We start from the raw sequence: 21,396 nt of genomic DNA, 5'->3' as shown, positions 1-21,396 counted from the left end.
GGCCATCCTCCTTAATTAACAGATCTGATCCCAAACGACTATTTTTCCTATTTGTAGTGGGCAACATCCGCAATAAACAAATATTTCGAAAATCAGTGTCGAGTTACTGAGATAAGAGATAATGTTAAAATATCAAATATTAAGATTAAAAAAAAAATGTAATTTTATTAAATTTTATACACCCTTCGTATATTTACTATTTCTTACCATTCATTTTACTAAATTGTCGATTGAGAAATATTTTTTGAATTGAAGAGATAAAATGGTCACTACTTATATATTAAATTTATATCTTATATGAAAGAAAGAAAAAAATTAGAAAATAAAATAAAGTTACAAATTTAATATTTTAATTTTATGTTTTCCTTAAACTAATAAGATAAGTTATTGAAGGAGTTGAAATATACAACAATTGCTTTTGTGTGTACAGAAAAAGGGCGAAATTTAAGAATCTTCTTGTCTTCGAACAATTATTGTAGGCCGCTGTAAATCTATATATAACAAAAGTGCTAATGCAAGAACGCATGTGCAATAGATTTAAGTAAACTATACGAATACTATTTTTAATTTTTTTAAATTGATGAGTGTACCATATAACCATAAAATATTTGATTCAAGTTTATTCGGTGGTATTCCAAGCATTCAGGTAAATGCATTTCGCGAAAATTACGTTGCACAAAAAATTTACTAAAATTTGACATTTTAAATTCTTTACGCATAGTTTAAGAAAATTTTATCTCCTGATAGATATATAAAAAAATATATTAACTTTGGTAACATAAATAAGTAATATTCAACGTGCCTGTTTAAAGAACAATAATACACTTTGCTAATATAAAGCTTTCTGCATGATTAAAATAATTAGTGTTTATGTAGATACCAATTGCTCAATGAAAGAATTTTCTTTGTATTTTAGGATATAATTATGTATTCCCAAAATGTAAGCGAAAATATTTGTATTACCTGAAAAATTAATCACATAATATATACTTCAGAAAACTGATAACATATTAAATGAAATTAAAATTACGGACGAACAGCACATGGAGAATACGTCTTTTACTGCCAGAACAACAACCAAAACAACATCTAAAATAACAACAAAAACATCAATTAAAAAGAAGGATGCCAAACACTCTTTTGTTAAGTTATCGGATGGTGGAAACTTGGGAACTAGTATTACCAATGAGAATGAATTACCTAATTCTATAAAAAAGAAAGAAAACATGTTTGTAACTTTAAAAGAAACAGAGGAAAATTTTTTCTCAGAACATGAGGCTATGACTAACACAAAAAGCTTTGAAAGAAATGATTCTGTAAGTTTTTTCTGCCTTAATATATATTACAGTAAAAAATTTATATAAAAAAATAATTGTTTATCGGAGGAAATGGACGGAATTCAATTGGACTCAATCGAAAAGGACGATGTTGTAACTTTAAACAAAAAACCAAAATTAAAAAAAAACAAGAAAACTAGTTTGGATAAACAGAACATTTCAATGGTAAGATAGAAATTATTTTATTATAGCTACATTCATTATATTATAGACATACTAATATAAATAAAATTTATCATAAACATATAATCAGTAGCAGCTGTAATCTATTTGGCTGACTGGTCAAAATTGGCACAAAGAATTATTTCCCTTTACAACGTGATTCTATAATTATTAAATGTAATTTCTTCATTATTTTAAGTTCATAGTAGTAGATATACTTTTATTTCGATTGGTAACAGATTTAGTGAATTTTATTAAGAAGGATAGTTACTTAATTATAACCTACAGTTGGGGAAGGTATCCTTTTTCAGCAGAACAGAGTTGAGGTTGCTAGTGGGATATTTAACGGGTCATCATGGACTGCGTTATCACCTTAACAAAATTGGTTTATCATAAGAGATAGATAGTCGAACCAGACAAGACTTCCAATCACATTCTCTGTGACTGCTTTGATCTGGACCAGGAGGAGGTCACTGCATCAAGTACTACTCTCCCCTTCTGACATTAGAAGGTCCTCAACGGCCGAGATTCTTCGGAACGGTTAGGGTCTGTTGCAGCACAAAAGATCAGCAATGGTCGCAGTGCTCCATGGCTGGTACCCTCTTTATTCCTATTCCTACTCAATTATAATATACATTGTTAAACCGATTTTAGTTATGTTTTAAGTATATAATTTATTATTGTTCAGTGTCCTTTCTATTGAAATGAATTATAATTACTTGATGTTGAAGTCTATTCGTTTTTTATTGAAAGTAAATAAACTCATAAAATCCTTCTTTAAGTTTTAGATACACTTTTTTGTCCCTTGAATTTGCTTATCGCTGACGTATCAAATTCTTTACAAAATTAATAAATCTCTATCACATATACAAATCTCTTAATCTTATTGCTATAATTCTGCAAATATTTTGCATTTTTAATAATTTTTTTCTTGTTTTATATTTGAATGCGAATCAAATAATGATAAATAATAATGATAAAAGTAGAAACACATTAGTGCGCGGTAATGTTTACCTTTTCCTTAACCGTTTACGCAAGAATGCTAAAACCAAAATTCCGACTTCCGGTTTTCAATAAGTTACTCTCTGCGCATGTCGTTACTAGCTACTATTATTTCCTTTGTTGTATTTAAAATAAGAAATAAAAAGAGATACATTAGCCGAAATTTTTTTTTAGAATAGCAAAATAATATTCGCAACTTACGAAAGAAAACATGTAAAGCTCTTAAAATCTTCAGAATTAGGTTTTACTCGAAAAACTTTTTGCGTCTTAACTTTCAGTGCAGCCAAATTCAAAAATCAATCTATTGTGACTGTTCACTGGAAATATTTGCAAACATCCACTTGTCCTTTAAAATCATATGAGGACATACATAAATAAATTTAAATATGTAAGATATAAATGCTAACTATTGCCCTTCTAATATTCATTTTGTTTTCTTTTATTTAAATGAATTCAACACAACAAGAGACATATGCCCAAAAAAAACATTTAATATTTTTAAAAAGTGATGCCAATTTTTTTTAATCAGACTTTATATTGTCTGGAAGAAAAAATTATGGCTATTATTATATTCTTACAAAAAACATATTTAATATATAAACATAACTTAATTTAAAATAAATAATTAATTAATTGATTTTTTTGAATAAAGTATTCCACGGTTTTTGTTTTGTTTCTATGGAAAACATACATGGCTTTATGTGCAAAATATGCAAATATGCATAATTGTATGATTAATATTACTTAATATTAAATTGTGTTACCAAAATTAATAATAATAAAATATTTTTAATTTTATCAGAATATTAGAACATCACATTACTTTAAAACATTACATATTTATTTCATGTATTAAAAGTAGAAATTTTTAATTATAATTTATGATTATTAACATTATTTTTATTTTTTTTGAATTTTTACACAATTCTATTAACGTTTTTATTTATTTTTATATATTATAATACCTTCTATTTTTAAAGAAATAACTATAAAATAAAAATTTGAATAATTTCTCGCCATAGATTTCTTTCAAAATTTTAAAGGAATTTATTAGTTCTTCAGAAGGCTTTGAGTTGCCACCTTCACTTAAGTGTTGAGTCAACTGTTATACTGCCTGCATCACAATTTGTGTCACTGCGATCGTAATAACATGTGTTGAATAATTTAACTCAAAGGGTGGAAACAAAAGATATCTTTTAGTTGCTGAAATAAATTCAAATTTGATGATCACTCAAATTCACCTTTTATCTAAGTCAGGTAACTGTTATACTAATTAATTCGAAACAAAAACCCGGTTTTAATGATTCCAATGTAAAACTTGAAGACTTGACTTTGTATATAATTATAAATGTGGAATGATTAGATATTTTATTGGCTACGTTGCTCAAAACATGGTGCTACAATTCGAATATTTATTATTGATCGAATTTATTTATCGAATCCTTACAGCTCTAAGTAAGCTTTATATTCAATATAAAAATTATGAATCGTAGTCAGGTTTTGGAAGTTTTAACGCACGTTAAAGTAGTTTTTTTAAAGTGCACTAGACTCATGTTGAAGTATTTGAACAGTGTTAAATACTATATGTCGAATGATGTCAAAATAAAAGCACCTTCAACCTAACATGCTAAAATACATGGGTGGCTTACAGAATCCCATTTAAATCATCCAAATCAGTTTCAGAACTTTCTTATAACTAGACTCTTTCGCAAGCATTGTTATTGGTGTGTTGTGAAAAAGAAATCAAGTATCGCGCATTAAATATGTACATATATGTTAGAAATAAAGTTTGTAAAAATGGTTTCATCTATAGTCTGTGCAGTATATATACTAACTTTCTGCCTCACTTCCTTTATCTTAAGTGAATGCTTTCTTCACATACACAGACCATATTTTTACAAGTAGGGTGACCAGATGTACTCTGCTGTCAATTATTTATAAGGTGACCATAAGTCAACGGGGTGGCTCGTTTCTAACATATACATATATACATATTTAAATATACTTCTGTTCGTTATATTATAATAGTTATATTTTAAAAATAATAATTTCTTCTTTAAATTGTATTTATGCTTTAATTCAGTTCTTATACTGGTACGATAATTATGATGAATTATATTATACTAAATTCTACTATAATATATTATATTATAAGTCAATATGATATGAATTAAGTTTTGATTTGTTTCAGAATTTCTATTATTTATGGATTCAGGCACTTTAAGCATTGGCGCATACATATGTATAATGTCATATTTGATGCTTAAATTTACGTTTACTATTTGAATAGTATTACTATATTCTCCAAATGTGCAAAAACGAAAAATCTTGTTTATTTCTAAAAACAGTTAATTAAATTCAAACTCCTATGTTTACGATCAAATCAGATTTTATAAGATATTCTCTGGCTTAAACGTTCCATAAAATATGTTAAAAAACCAACTATCTTTTATAACAAATTGTAATTGATGTAATTGTTGATCTTGTTGATAATAATAATTGATGAACAATTAAGCATAATATAAATAGAGTTCCACCTTATTTAACATGTTGTTTCAACGATTTTGATAGTTAACTATTTAGATCAGAATGTGTAAAATAAGCAACTAAAGTTTTTGAAATTTCAATTAATAAATGCAGTACATTGAATTCGTCTTTCTTTAAAAGATCTACCATAATAAGGTTTAAGTTATGGCATAAGCATGATAGCCATTTATTATTTTAAAATGCTACTTTTACATTGGATCTATTATCTGCTACTATAACACTTGACTGAATACAGTCGTTCAACTTCAATTCACTAAATATATATCATATACCACTTGTAATATATTATCACCGATTTTGGGTTCTTAGTGTATGAAAACTTCGCTGTGTATATTGTTCTGTCCACTTATCGGTGGTAAAAAGAATTTGTTGTCCCTGCAGCATCTTTCTTAGTTTTAAGATTAATTAGTCGATTAAGTTTTTCTTGACACAAATAACTCTTCAATTACTTAACTCTCATACTTTGCTCCAATAAAAAATATTGCGCCAATTTTTTAAAACTATCACCTAACAAGAATCATGTGGTATTAATAAATGATTACATATTCTTAACAGAAAACTTACCTTCCATAATCTTAAAAAGCTTCAAATCGGTTGTGCAAAACAAAAGTTATGAACAAGATCGTCCTTAACGTTAATTGGAACATCTTTTTTAATAAAATTTTTCATTATATTTTGCAATCTTCCACCTTCTAATTTTGAAATTTTAGCGCAATGGTGGCGGAGAAAGCCACCAGTTTCTGCACGGGGTGAGTACGTCACAATATTATTACACTTAATGTTTCAACAAGATGAAAATTTTACTTTTGCAAAAGACTCAGACGGTATTAGTTGAATACTGCTATCGCAGCAGCTCATTTATATAGCATCTCTCTAAACCATATAATGGCGTTCTTAACTGCTATTCGTCTGTGCAAGTGAAGTGGGTATGTCGCAATACTCCTCAAAGGATGCAGTGACGTGATGACACGTTCCTAACCCATCTTAAAATCTAATCTAATCTATCATATAAGTCCTCATATGTATCTTCTAAATCACAATTTTTAGAAAGCCTTTTAAAATATTACCTATTTTGATATTAAATCAACGTTCTTACCACAGTCGTACTTCAATATCTGTTTACGCTAAATTATTGGAACAATTCATTTAATTTAGACAAATAATATAAAATGTTATAAACTTTATAAACCTTATATAAAACCTATTCAACAAAATAAAAGATTATTCCAATTAAATAATTAGGGAAAGTTCACTCTTCATCTATTATTATGTTAGTTATCAGGAACCTGCTACTTTCAATTGTTCGGTAATATGGCGTTTACATTGGCCGAAAATGGCTCATTTTGGTCAAAAATCGAAAATGAGTATCGAATGTCTCATTCTTGTATATAAAATTTCAAGCGCAAAAATGAGCAATTTTCTCACATTCTGTATGAAAGACGTTCGAATGCATTCCACATATGTTCCAAGTGCAAAGGAATCCATTGAACATACCTTAAATAAAAGCTTTTCATAGCATTTTGACAGTTTGAGAAAGCTGTTTTTGACATATTTACAAAAAAAGGTAAACAAATGTTTGGTGATTGCATTTTCTTGAAAACGATGCACCTGTTTTTAGAACTTCTACTTCCTAAAAGGTAATTAATGGAAGTTAAAAATATGTTTTAAGTTTATATTGTAAGGTTTGAAAGCATATTTAACCTTCATGCAATATTTTTTTGGCACAGGGCAAAAATCAAATCAACAAGCAAGTTCCAAAATCAGCTGTTTAAAATGAAAACAAACGAATTACAACGAATGTAAACATTTTCAAATGGGTCATTCAAAATGAGCCATTTTCGGCCAATGTAAACGACATATAAGACTGCAACACAATCTACATATGTGTCCACACATTCGCTGTTGACTATATACGAATAGATCAACACCCTATAGGCACTGTTTTTATTATAAATTGTAGTAAATGCAATCCAGAATATTGCTTGGAAATAAAAATAAAAGTGAATAGGAATACTCAAAAATGTAATAAAAGCGGGTTTTTTGAATGAAGGTTTCTTTATACCCTAGATACAGGGTTGAATATGTTTATTGTGTCTATCAATTGTTTTTCGTATTTATGCTGCATACGTCGACATAACTAACATTAAAATATTTACATAGCCATAGGGCCTCATAAAAGTTGTACATATTTTTTAAATCTTTAACGCTTACCAGAAAAAAATAATTTTGTTTATCTCTTATTACGTGAATAAGAGAACCTTTTAACAATGAAGATATTCAGTGTTAGTCGCACCTGTGTTCAATCTATTTGGCTCTCTCTCTTATACAGGATGTGAGAGTAAAAAAGAAACAGTAAAATCGATATTTTTTCGATATTCTTGACTATCTGAATGCCAATTCACTGTGTGAAATACTATAATTATTAACAATTAATATCACAATTTAGTTAGACATTTGTGATAAAAATAAAAATCATAAAAATTATATTATTAAGGGCATTCAGATGAGATCGGTTAAACTTCTGTATAAAAAAAAAATCAGCTGATTTTTATTATTGTATCGGATTATTGTATGTTTGAAAACATAAATAAAGATATAAAATAAATAAAAAATGAAGTAAAAGAAGAAATTTTGCTTTAATTTCTAATATTATTATAGTTACTTTCTTTTGTTTGTATTAAAAACAAAGTGATGAAAATAAAGCTCAGCTGTTTTGATCGTTCAGTTTTACAACGATCATTATCACTTTACCATCTACCGATCTACATCTGAATACCACTGTATTATTAATGTTCATAAATAAATTTTGATTTTAAAAATTTATTTTTCTATTTTCAGAAATCTAGCTTTACAAAATTTGATGCTCTCCAGAAACGGAATCTTACTAATGTACGTTTAACAATGCTGCTAAAGCTCATAATATTTTTACTGTAAATATTCATAATGTATAAAGTACATTGTTATATAATATTGGAGAAGGTATGGTAATATTATTAAAAACAGCTGCATTCTGCTGCTCCGATGTGAGACAAAAAACAGTTCTCTTGCTGCAAAAAGTCATAATTTTAATACTAAGAGTATAAAAATAAAATATAAATTCATACGAAAGTTTTTCTCGAACGTCACTTATGGACATTCATATTCGCCACAGATATGATTCATATGTGTTTTCGTTAACGAGTGCTGATGCTAATGAATCAGCGTCAAAAGAGTAGCGTACATAGCAGTAAACTCATAAGTCATAGCAAATACTCGAGTGTATACATCAATGAATGTACTCATCGAAAATGAATGACTGCTGATTCAATCAGTTTTGGCATTCACAAAATTTTTGTTTTTTTTTGCAATAGGTGGAAAGCATTAAATGCCAGCGCGTGACACTTGAACCCACTAAAACCATCTCTCAGGGATGCGTAGAGAATAGATTCTGAGCAGGGGACCGTGCAAGTCCGAAGCTGGGAATCTCATTCCAGAATACAGGGGAAAAATTGGAGTATATGATCAAAAGGATTAACATTTATAAATTAAATATATCTAAGCCATAAAGAAAAATTTTTTAAATTTTAAATGAAGTTAAAACAACTAGGATAAATTAATCATTTAAGGGTAAACTATATAAGGGGTTACTATAATCATGATTATACAACGGCATTATAGAGAAGGAGTGGGCAATGTGTTCCAAATGGGGAGCTAGGAACTGGGGAGTGTCGGTTTTTAGGTTCAAATGTCGAAAAGATGCATTTTTAATGATGTGATCAACGTGAGGAAAAAAGTAATGTTTAGGGGAGAATACTTTTCCTAGATATTTAGATTTGTCAATAAGTTTGACAAACGACTCATCAAGTTCAAGCTTTATATTACAAGCCTTGTATCTCCTGAGACATTGCTAAAACTGCCCGTTAAGGCAACAGTTGAAACTTTCAGTGGATTCAGTTTTAGTTTCCATGTATGTTTGGAAATGGATAAGGACTTTAAGTATTTGTTGAGGGAATTACTGACCATTCGGGGATAAGCGAACCTGCAGTAAACTAGACAATCATGACCGAAACAAGTTTGATTGACACTGAAGGAAGGAACGGGAATGTCTGAGATAAAAATATTAAAAAGTAGAGGACCTAGAGCAGAAGCTTGGAACCGACCCGGATCATAAAACTTCTACCAGACAAGAATTGGTAGGCAATGCTCCAGAGAGAAGGAGGGAAATTGAGCAGGTGAAGCTTAAAGATACGACTCTCGATCCACACTGTATCAAAGCCCTTTTCTATATCTAGGCTCACAGCTACGGTAGGTTGAGAGTTGGAAAAATCTACGCAGATATCGCTTTGGAATTTGTTAAGCGCATTCCCGTTGAGGTATTGTTTCGAAAACCGAATTCGAAAATTGGAAGAACTCGACAATGAGTAATGAAGTACTTAAGTTTGGTCACAATGAAGGATTCATATAGTTTATTTAAAGAATTTAAAAGAAAGGTCTGTAGCTTGAGGGAAGTGATTTAGATTCACCGTTTTTATGGACGGAGACAACTATTGCCTTCTTCCAGGACTTAGGAAAATGACCGATGTTATAGACATTATTGTTGCACATTTGCAAAGAAAAAGCAGATACTTTGCGAAAAGGGTTGTTAGAAATTTCCATCCCATTAATGTCAAGTGTGTTGGCACAGTTTGGCAGGTTAACGCTCGCAGAAGTCAGTTATACTTTGTCCGAAGTTGTCGTATAAATCATGAACGAAGTTGCAGGTCATAGCATTGAAATTGGGATTATCATCACCTAAGAAGGCTCTATGCAAAAATTTTGTGTCAGCGCTATTGTTGGCTAAGTAAAAATATTGTGTGTCTTTTAATTGTTTTTGCGTTTGTGGTATGATTTTAGTATAATTTGTTGCTGTAGCATTGTAAACGCATATATTTTGTTTGTCTTCTTTAATATTTCATGTTTATAGAAAAGTGGCATAAGTACTTTTATTTCTATGTATGAGTCAGGTGGAGGTAGGTGTAGAAAACAAAATAGAGTGAATGTAAATGAATACAGCTAATGACAAGAGTGTTAAGTTCTCATTGCAGTTCTCTGATGTAATTTGTCAATTATGATTCAACAATTAACATATCTATATAGGTTCTCAATGTTTTAAAACAGCTAAATTATTTATATAAAAAAGGTGAATGAACAGCGAAGCGAAAGCAATTATCAGAATTTAGAAAATTTGAAAATAAATCAGTGAAATATGTGCATTTAGGTCAGCGGTGTCGTATGTGCACTGCATTCCTAACATTGCTTTTAGTTCATTATTCATTTTAATTTTCAATTTTATATTAATTTTTTTTGTATACAAAATGTAGTTTACTTGCATCATGTGCACATATTCAAGATATGACTTTGCGAAAACATACATAACATTGAACAGATTGCAACAGTGATGTCACATAGCGACTTTAGCAAGCGACTTGTTGTTTTTTATCAGACTTCGGAGCAAACTAAGCATTCTTTTATAATATTTAATAATTAACAATCGCTGTATTTATGGGTAAAAAAAGTATTAAAGTTTAACATACTTGCTGTGCCAATAATTATGTTCGTCACTATGTATTAAAGAATGATCTTAAAACAGAAATATATGATACAAAAGGTTTTATCACTCATTTCAATATTGAATTAACTGTTGTATATAAGCTGTTGTTTATCTAATTTATTAAAAAAAAACCATTTTTTCTTTTTTAAAAAACCTCACAAATAGAATTTGGACAATGAAAATGAATCCACCTGTCACATTTGCCAAAAGCCAGTATATAAAATGGAGGAAATCAAAGCGGAAAAATTTAAATATCATAAAACTTGTTTTAGATGTACTGAATGTAACAAACAATTGAAGTACGTATTAATGGTTTTACATTACATATAACCAAAATATAGTAAATTGTTTCATGAATAGAGTGGATAACTATCAAAGTCACGAAGGGGCGCCATTTTGCATAGTGCATTTTAAGCAACTTTTTTCTCCGAAATGCGTTGAAGATAATGAACCTACTCAAGCACAAAAACCGGAATTAATTATTAGAGAGAATCAACCTGAACAATTACCCTCAGATGTAGTAAAAGGTACAAATGTGTTATCATCAGTAAATTAATAGGCACTGATTGACTTGTATAAGAGAAGTTTCTTATAATTGTAATTGCTAGATTTTAAACGAATTTGTTTATGTACTTATAGCATCTATAAAGTCAGATCTTGGTTTGGAAGAGTTACAGCAATTAAATCTTCGAGCTAAATTTCAAGTATTTGAAAACAATAATCAGCAACAAAAACTCACAGATAATAAAAAAGAACAGAATAACGTAGTCAAGAGCAGTCGATCAATTTCCGAAAGAAAGGCCCAACTGCAAGAAAATAACTTAGCTGTAAGCGAAGGATATGTTACCGAGAGCTATAAGGACTCTGGTTCTGATCACAATAGCGATGATGACGATTTTACTGACTTAAAGGACGGATATTCTCATGAACAACTTAGTTGTAATGGAAAAGCTCTGTCAGCATTGAAGAAGAATTTTGAAAGCGGTTCTAAATTGTCTAAAGAAGAACGTAGGGAAGAAAGAAAACAAGAAATACAAAACATAAGATCGCGTTTGTTTATGGGTAAACAAGCCCGAATCAAGGAAATGTATCAACAAGCAGTAGCAGAGTCAGAAAAAGGTAGAAATGCATATTATTTTAAATTCTGCATCTTGTATTAAACTATTGGTCTTCCAGCTATATTATCAATCAATAAAAAGCCAGATCTTGATATAGGTGGTAATGCTCATATTTTAAAGGAGCTTTTTGAAAAAGGTGAACTTCTTAATGGCACTGACTTAGAGGATGATGAAGATGGCAAAACAGTGCGCCTAAATACGTTGCAAAGTGAAGCAGATGTTTTTGAATCAGGTACATCAACTACAAATTGAAGCAAACATATTGTATAAATTATAGGCGTTAGTTTTGTAAACATATTGCAAAAATCAGTTTTTTCAAAGAGAACATACCTAACAACAACACTGCTGTCCTACTTAGCTTAAATTCTTTGAAACCTCTTAACCGATTAGCACCTCATGACGCATGTCCAAAACGGTGATCTAGTCTACTGTAATAATTTTTAGAAATACATATGTCCGTACTTATATTATATACTTGTAAAATTGAACACACCATAATTATGCAAATCTTTGTATTTAAGATGCATCAAAATAGAGCATTTAATAGCAATTTAAATGTTGCCCTCTAAAGTAGTGCTTATTTTATGGAGTCTTCTTCTAAGATGCTTATAGAAGATTAGGTCTTATATAACATCTATATTATGGGATGCAAGAATGATTCCGGCTGTAGTTCTTATCACTATATAGATGTTCAAAGTAAGCATAGGCTTTGTTTACATTATTAAATGTTCAGTTCAGTTAACGATAAATATTTTTGCTTTTTTGAACTAACTTAAAATAATAATTCAATATTGAATTTGTTACTCGACCTGGACAAGTTAATAATGTTTTTTTACATATTTTATTTCCGGGGACTTCTTTTTTAATTTAAATGTTTGTTTAATATTTTCAAAAATTCTATACTTCGACTCTTCTTAAGAGTCATAATCAGGATAAGAAATCTGAAAAGATAATTACAACAATTTTTCTATTATTTTATTAACTAGTTACTTGATTTTTATACTAATTAATTTACATATAAATATTATATAAGAAATATACATCGTAAGTACATATATACATACTATATATATAAAAGTATATTTTTTTTAAATTTTAAAAAATATATATATATTGTAGCATTTACCAATCGAATAATGAATAATCGATTCTTCATGTTTTTGGTTCTGTTGTCCATATTGCACTGATTTTCACCGATCACCTTTCTATATAGATGTGCTACATTCTCCATGTCTGTCTTGTAATTTATCCTCGTATGTTGTGACAATTGCCCAATATGTAGCATCTTTAGTGTCATTCTTTTTCTAAAAATCTTAAGTTTTTTATTTTTAACTTAGATACAGTATGCAATTTTATTAGTAAATTGATATTTTCCCGATGGTATTATTTTTAAAAGCAATATAAATTGAATTTAATTTTAGTTAAATAAAATTTCAATAAATAAATCATAGATATATTTTGTCATCTGAAGAAGCACTTCTTTTGCTTTCGTTCCTATTCCAATAATATTCGTATACTCTGCTGGCTGCAAGGTTCTTTTATAGGCCGTGTTCTCTGCAACAGTAGTCTGGCGACATTCCTCATCGCACCCTTCGTTTCTTGAAGAGGGACTTTGGAAACCAAGAACACCACTATCTAACTCATAGGGAGTGAGAGATATATCTCCACTGTCTGTCTGCCTTATATGGATGGATGGGGTTGGGTATTTATTTGATTACAGAGTTCAGCTGCTGTCATGAACGCAGCTTAGTGACGTCAAGAATTTCTGTGTGGGCCGAGTCGATATTTGGATTAAATATTCGAATATTTTACCCATGCAGTGAACGTGCCTTATATCTTTATTTATTGATTCAATGTTGTGAATTCAATGTATTCACAACTTGCATAATTTCCTATACCTGTGAGTTTGAAAGTACAGGCTAATAATTTATTAAATTTAATTGTAATAAATGATAATCAGCATATAACATTTTTTATGGGCAAATTTTGAGTTTTTAAGCTGAAAATTTGATGAGACTCTGAAAAAACGATCGGTACGATTTTAAAAACATATATGGCCCATATTTTACCTAATATGACCCTGTACAATACTTATCCATAATGTGAAGATATGACTGAAAACTTGAAAATAGATCTTTTCTGGTCATATCACTTTCTAATTTGGTGACTTTTATTAATATTATATTACATTTAAAAGCAATATAAAATGGTTTCTATATAATTTGGCATAAAACAAATTTGGAATAAGTATAACACTTTTTTTATAATTATGTATAGCTATAAGCAAAAAATCTCGCGACATGTTTATGGAACTTGCTGCAAATGTTGAAAACACAAAACGGATGCCTGATAATATACAGTCAAACTCAAATGATTTAAAACGTTCATTGAGTAAAGTCGATAAAAACACTAAAGAAGTATGTATAATATAAGACAAGAATACCATATTTGTGTAAACCATATGATTTTAGGATTCAACTTCAATTATAAAATGTGATGAAAAATTGGAAGAAGTTAAAATTAAAACATCTGACCTTAGTGAAAAATTTAAATTTTTTGAAACATATCAACCAGAAGTCCTCGAGAAGAAAATGTTTCGAATAACGCCTCCAAGGGAAGATTTAAAATCTTCCTCGCAGGATTCATGCAATAAGGAAAATATAAATGAATTAGATTCAAATCCAAATGAAATATCGCGTACTACTAGCATGATGATAAATAGATTCCGAGAAATGGAAAAAACCAAAACGAAGGACACTCCTTACTGCCCAAAACCTTTAAAATGCTTTACACCGCCACGAGATTGTGAAATGAATACGACTCAAAATCCAGAATATGAAGACGATAGTGACGATGACGAAATAAACGAACAGGATGACAATTATGAAGAACATCCCCATTTTAGACATATGGAGGATGAAGACTTGAAAAAGGTAATATTAATATTTCAAAAAGTTCTTGTGTTATAAATTAGTTTCATGTGATGTAGAAATTTTTTCACAACAGTTATATTTTAGCTTAAAACTTGAAATTAATCAAAACTACGAAATTTTACTCATGATAAATAGTTTACAAGAATTTTAAAAAGTTAAGTTGACATTATCTTTCATAATTGCCATGTTTAACAAAACCACATTTAAATTTAAATAATTTCTTTAATTAATGATACGAATAATGATTACTAAAAATTAGGTCATTATGCAAGTTCAACAATATTTAAAATTTTTAATAATCAATGTATAATTTTTTAAGGCTCAAGTCGCAGCTCGCGCCAAACTGCTGCGTGAAAAGTTTGAAAAGTGGGATGCAAATGAAATACAGCGAGAACTTAATGACGAACTTGTTGATATATATTCAGAAAAAGTATCCGACGATTCAACCATCGAATCCACAAAAACGTAGGTCTTTTCATTTTAGATTTTTGCTTAATATTTACAATATTTTTCTTGTACGTAGAATTCGAGATCGTTTTGAAAATATGAATAACAATGAGAATCAACCGTCCTTAAAGCAGAGATATCAAGTTAACCGATTTGTTGTAAGTTCACGTTTGAGAAATCATTCCAGTTTAATAACAAAACATATTGAATTTTGCAGTAAATCATGTTAAATGCCAAAGGTTATTGATCCGGAGATTTGTAAGAACCGTACTATAATTGGCACATGCAGAACACAAACCAGATAGCTTGGACGAACAAAATGCTACCATGAATGATGGAATCAACTTTCCTTGTAGACAATTTTGCACAAACTTTTCAGTATCATATTAGGCATCTTTACTTATATATATATAAACGTCATAATTAATATATTGTAAATATTACATTTACATTATTATATTCTTTTTATATATTGATATTTCAAAAAGATATAAAAATATTTGTTTTTACTAATTTGTAATATCTGCAAGCATTATTACGCATAAAATTTATGTATAAGAAAAATATACGAATGTTTACCATTAAAATTTGACGTCTTTTATTTTTAAGTTAATTTTGATTTTCCGTACAACAATTACCGTAATTAATATAAGATATCTAGGGTATTTGTGTATTTTTAAATATTACATTAAATATAAGGAATCAATTTATACCACTTTGTAAAACAAAAACACGTTCCAGACTGTCAAAGAATAGTCTACTCGAAATTACTTTTAGTGGCAAACCGCTCAACGCTTTAAGATTACTTATCTGAACAGCTTTAGTTATGTACCCAGTTTTAATTTATTAAATGGCCTTTTATTTAATTGCCTTTAATATTTAGGTTGAAGTTTTTTTCTGTTGAATAAGATGGTTTCGAATGGCTTTTCTGTTGTTCTCAATTCCAATTTTGGAATGGAAACAAGTTGAGTCTTCAACAACTCTCCTCGGAACTACAACTAGCCAGAACTGCGCAGCTGATACAAACCGCTCTAAGTAAACGGGAGTCAACCGGGATGATTATATTTTACATAGCCAAAGCCTTTGACATGGTCTGGCAGGATGGCCTAATAGTCAAATTGGCCCGTTTTGAGATCCCTAGTGGTTTGACTAAAATCATTAGTAGCTTCCTGCAAGAAAGGTCCTTCCGTACTAAAATTAACAGCACTCTTTCGTCAGTCCGATCAATAGTAGCAGGTGTACCTCAACGGTCGCCTTTGTCTCCCAGATTGTTTAATGTATATACAGCAGACATCCCCACTTTAAGTTCCACGTCAATGGCGCTTTACCCAGACGATACGTGCTTGATCTACTCGGATCGGGATGCCATAAATGTAAGCAACACTTTACAGGGAAATATAGACCTTATGGTGGAATACTTCCAAAAATGGAAGATTAAAATTAATAATGACAAAACCAAGGCTATATTTATAACTCGAAAAAGAAGACAGCATCCTCCAAGAATGAGCGTTTGTGACACGGAGATTCGGTGAGAGGATAACATAAAATATCTGGGGGTCACTTTTGACAAACGGTTCAATTGGCTTAAACATTTGAAATCCAAACGGAATAGCTGCTCTAAGATTCTACATTTATTAAAGCCGCTATTTAATAATTATCACTTCAACTTTAAAAACAGAAAGTTACTTTATACCCAAGTAATTAGACCATCACTATTATACGGATGTGTTACATATAGCAAAGCCTCAAATACTACCATAAAGCAATTACAGATAGCATAAAACCTGGCTTTAAGAAGACTGAATCTTCATCAGTATACAAATTTTAATCTTCTGAAAGCTTAAATTTCTTTCTTTTGGGGTTAAAGCGCATAAACAGTGTGATACTTAAACCCACTAAAACACCTCTTAGGAATGAATGGAGAAGATTTCCATAGCATTGAGGAAACTTCATTCCAGTAATCAAGGGTGAGATGTGAACATATTGGTTTAACACCTAGCGAACTAGAATCATCTAAGGCAAATTTAAATTAGGAAGAAAGGACGATGTTAAAGGGGGTGGGGTTAAAACCAATAAACGCGAGTGAGACTAGCGACGAACTTTTTAACTAGAGTCAGGAAAATTGCGGTTATAAAGGAGAATGGTGTGAAGATTACGGCCGTACTCATAGTAGTAGTGCGACAAGTATTAGGGGGTTTGTAGCGCAAGGCTTGAATGAAGTCTTCAGGGAAGATATTGGGGATGGTGACGTCAAGGGGGAGGTTGTGGTGCCGGGTGAGGTACCTTCGGGCGAGTTCAAAACGTACTCGTCAACACGAGTGATCTTAGCATTGTCATAAAGAACAGAGATGGGGAAGTGCTTGCCGTCACGAGGATGAGATTCACCGCAGCGAACACAACGGTAGGGTAGGTACACACCTTGGCTGTGTTCTGTCAGCTTTCTGCTCACAGAGCAGAGAGTTGATGTCGTAAAAGATATCCCTACTCTTAGTAAAGATACGAGTGGTCGTACTTAAACTTATAAGCGGTATTAGGAAAGGCGAATTTTATGAAGAAGCCAAGCTCCTTGACAGTGACGCTACGGGTAGTATTGGCTGGAGGCGTCGGAGATTTAATGGCCGAAGCCGCGGGAACAGTAGAAGGAGTGGGGAGATTGGGTCCTACAAAAACCTTGGGCGCTGAAAAGGGCTTGGAGCAGGTAAATGGAAACGAATAAGGAAAAATAAAGATAAATAAGAAAAGTGTAGAAAAATGGATAGAAACTGGATGAGATAAAGATATATATATATATATATATATATATGTATTAATGTTTATTTAATAGTATTTATTTAATCCAAAAAATCAAAGTGTATATACGTTAATTAATTAATAAGTAATAATAAGTAACTTCTTAAACGCGCACAACCGACTGACAACTTCAACGATTTATTACCAACTACTGCTTGTTCTTAAAGCTTCTTCTTGTTTCTTTTTGCCTGCCTACATACATATATATATATATATATATATGAATATAAATATAAATATATTAAATAAATTTAATAGAAACTAGTATATTTCAGTACTGAACGATCATCCGGGCTAACTGCCTCTTTCAGTGATGCCACGAAGTCGACAGGTCTGAGTGGTGATGGTACCAAATGGTATGTGCGGTATCTCAAAGAGGACTTAACGCACCAAGAGGCAAAGGCAAAAACCTCAGACCGCCCAAAGAATAACTCAGAACCGAGGAAAGACTCGCAGCTGAGATAAGTTCAACTGAATGTAATACTGCCAAGAGAAGCAGGGGTAACACTACGGCACAACCCAAAATTGTGCCGAGTGCAGCAAAAACTACTGTACTCTCCTTTGTGTCTAGGAGGATAGTAGTCAGCTATGCACACATTGTCAAGGGTATAACATTAGCAATTCTACCTACTCAATACCCGGAATCCATATAGCTACGTTAACCGCTGAATGCGACAGGTTTAAAATGGAAGTAATTGGCATTAGCGAAGCCAGATGGAATGGTACAGGTGAATTTACAAACCAAAAGGGAGGTGTACTTATTTACTCGTATGCCCGTATGCCCGATGAACAGGACCCTCACATCCGAGGCATTGCAGTTTACGTAAGAAAAAATGTTACGCACTCAATCTTATGCTGGAAAGCTATATCCGAAAGAATAATAGTAGTACGCTTTCGCGCAAAGAAGTTCAACATGTCTCTAGTATAATGCTATGCTTCAACAGAAGACAGTCCACTTGACCAAAAAGAAGTTTCCTACAGTGCGCTAGAAAAAACGCTCTTAAATTCCTAGAACCGATGTAATTATTCTTATGGGCGATTTCAATGCGGAAATAACTCAGAGTATCAAACTGTAAGGGGTTCCCATGGCATTGAAACATGTAACGAGATTGGGGAGCTGTTTTTGGAACTTTGTATAAATTATGATCTGAGGATTAGAGGATCAATATTTCCTCATAAAACGTGTCACAATATCACTTGGAAGTCTCCCGCTGGCAACTTCGAAAGTCAAATTGATCATATCTGCATTTTAAAACGATGGAGTAAAGTTCTATGTGATGTCAGAAACAAAAGAAGCAGTGACAGTGACCCCTATTAAATGGTGACTGAACTGAAATTTAATATACCTAAACATAGGTATAAACGCTCGCAGCAAACACGGCGCAAAGCCACAAAGCTTAATGTTGGAACGGTAAAGAACGAAATGATCGTTCTTATTAACAACGTCAGTGTGATGGAAGATGCTTCTATTGAGGAGACGTGGTTTCATATTAAAACAAATCTCGAAGGAATCTGCAAGGACACACTCGGCTACCGTAAAAACGACCAAAAGGAATGGTTGTCATGCTCATGGGAGCTTATTGCACAAAGAAGGTGCGTTAAAACGAAAATGTTAAGCGAGGCGTACCCGCTTAAAAAAGTCGAATACAACACACCGTACAGAAGTCTTAGTAGGCAGATTAAGAAAGCAGTCAAAAGCGATAAGAGGAATTATAATGTGAAACTAAGCATGAAAGCGCAAGTAGCATCAGAAAAGGGCGACATCAAGGATCTGTTTAAGCTAACTAAGCAACTAGGTAAAAAATCTTTGAATTGAAAACGAAAATGGACAGCTAGCGTTTGCTACGAACGAACAGGCAGAAGAATGGAAAAGACATTTTGAAAAATACCTGAATATCATACACAACGAAAGTGACGAGATCACAATACGAAGACATCTAATCCTAATAGACAAATAGATACAAGGGCACCTAGCGAAAACGAAATAAGACGTGTAATTATTAGCTTGAAAAGTGTTAAAGCACCAGATAATGATTGTATACCGATTGAGTGTTTGAAGGTGGACCCCAACGCTGTGTCGAAACTTTTGCTCCCCTTGTTTAAGAAAATTTCGAAGCAAGAGTCATTTTCTCTCGAATGGAAGGAGTCTACCATCGTCAAACTGCCGAAAAAAGGTGACCGAAAGAAATGCAGCAACTGGAGTGGAATTTCTTTAATACCAGCAGTTTTCCAAATTTTCAACAAAATAAGTTTAGAAAGAACCGCGGTAACATTAGATGAGCTTATTCGTAAAACTTAAGCAGGTTTCCGCCCAGGGCACTCGTGCATCGGCCAAATTAACACCATTAGAATACTTATTGAACAAGCCTCGGATTGATTTTATTGATTTTGAAAAGGCGTTCGACGCGCTTAAGAGAAGTTACATATAGCTAGCATTAAACGCTAAAGGTAGATTATTAGCAACAGAAACAAACAAATTTTTTTAACAACTACGTTTTACTGCCAGAAACAGAGACGAATGGAAGAAGTTTATAAATATTATTTGTGAATAGACTAAGTTCTAATTTTTAAATTTTAATTTTTATAATAAAGAACATGTCTTAATAATAATACTAATTGAGAACAACGGCTCGAAGGCTATTCAACCGATCCAAGCGCACTGACTACTGGACCGAGTATAGAAGCACTCTCACTCTCTATAATAAGGAAATTAGGAGAGTAAAAAGAGAAAGCTTCAGGAAGTTCTGTAACAGCATAGAACACAGTACGGAAGCAGCAAGACTCTGCAAAGTATTGGCTAGAGAGAAAACACTCTCCTGAACCAATTTGAAAAAAAAATGAAAATACGTACACGGTAGGTGACGAGGGAAGGATCCAATTACTTCTCGAAACTCACTTCCCAGAATCCTTCAGCATGGAGGAACAAGAAACTGAGAACACCAATCAGGAAATTTGTCGAGCAACAGATAACCATTCAAAGCACCTGGCATAGATGGTATACTTTCGGCACTTATTCAATAGAGAATAAAATACCTGCTAACCCCACTGACGAAGATAACAAGGGCTAGCATTGCGTTTGGGTATATACAAAACGACAGGAAAAAGGTAAAGGTGGTTTTCATACCAAAAACAGGTAAGAAGAATCCACTCCATTCAAACATTCAGACCCATTTGCCTCACACCCTTCATGCTAAAAACAATAGAAAAAGTTGTGGATAACTTCATCAGAACGACAGCACTTGTAACTACCCCATTACATCCATGCCGAAATGTTTACGAGGCGAAGAGATCCACTGAAACGGCATTGTTTGAGTTGACAAACATGATAGGGGACAGTATAGAAGAGAAGGAAACAGTAATATCCGCTTTCTAGATACATAAGGTGCCTTTGACAACACGCACTAGTATAGAAGATAGATATACGCACTAATACGGGTATTTTATTGTTATCGGCAGGCCAATATGTTGGCTGCCAAGAAGATATTATGTCT

At 31.6% G+C, this 21,396-nt stretch overlaps 1 protein-coding gene across 1 annotated transcript; it reads left to right on the top strand.

Moving 5' to 3' along the window:
* Positions 1 to 565: 565 nt before the first annotated feature.
* On the top strand, positions 566 to 15,556 carry LOC119680168 (LIM domain and actin-binding protein 1-like). The gene is made up of 14 exons (XM_038092858.1): positions 566 to 646; positions 917 to 940; positions 996 to 1,316; positions 1,386 to 1,502; positions 7,887 to 7,937; positions 10,783 to 10,916; positions 10,978 to 11,144; positions 11,257 to 11,736; positions 11,794 to 11,967; positions 14,013 to 14,152; positions 14,207 to 14,668; positions 14,988 to 15,133; positions 15,192 to 15,273; positions 15,333 to 15,556. Exons 1-14 carry the CDS (start codon positions 581 to 583, stop codon positions 15,333 to 15,335), a joined length of 2,367 nt encoding a protein of 788 aa, XP_037948786.1. The 5' UTR covers positions 566 to 580; the 3' UTR covers positions 15,336 to 15,556.
* The last annotated feature ends 5,840 nt before the right edge of the window (positions 15,557 to 21,396 follow it).

Source organism: Teleopsis dalmanni, chromosome 2 (assembly GCF_002237135.1).
Source record: "Teleopsis dalmanni isolate 2A chromosome 2, ASM223713v2, whole genome shotgun sequence".
Lineage (NCBI taxonomy): Eukaryota > Metazoa > Arthropoda > Insecta > Diptera > Diopsidae > Teleopsis > Teleopsis dalmanni.
The sequence above is the reverse complement of the archived record's forward strand: the minus strand, read 5'-3'. Positions and strand labels throughout refer to the sequence as shown.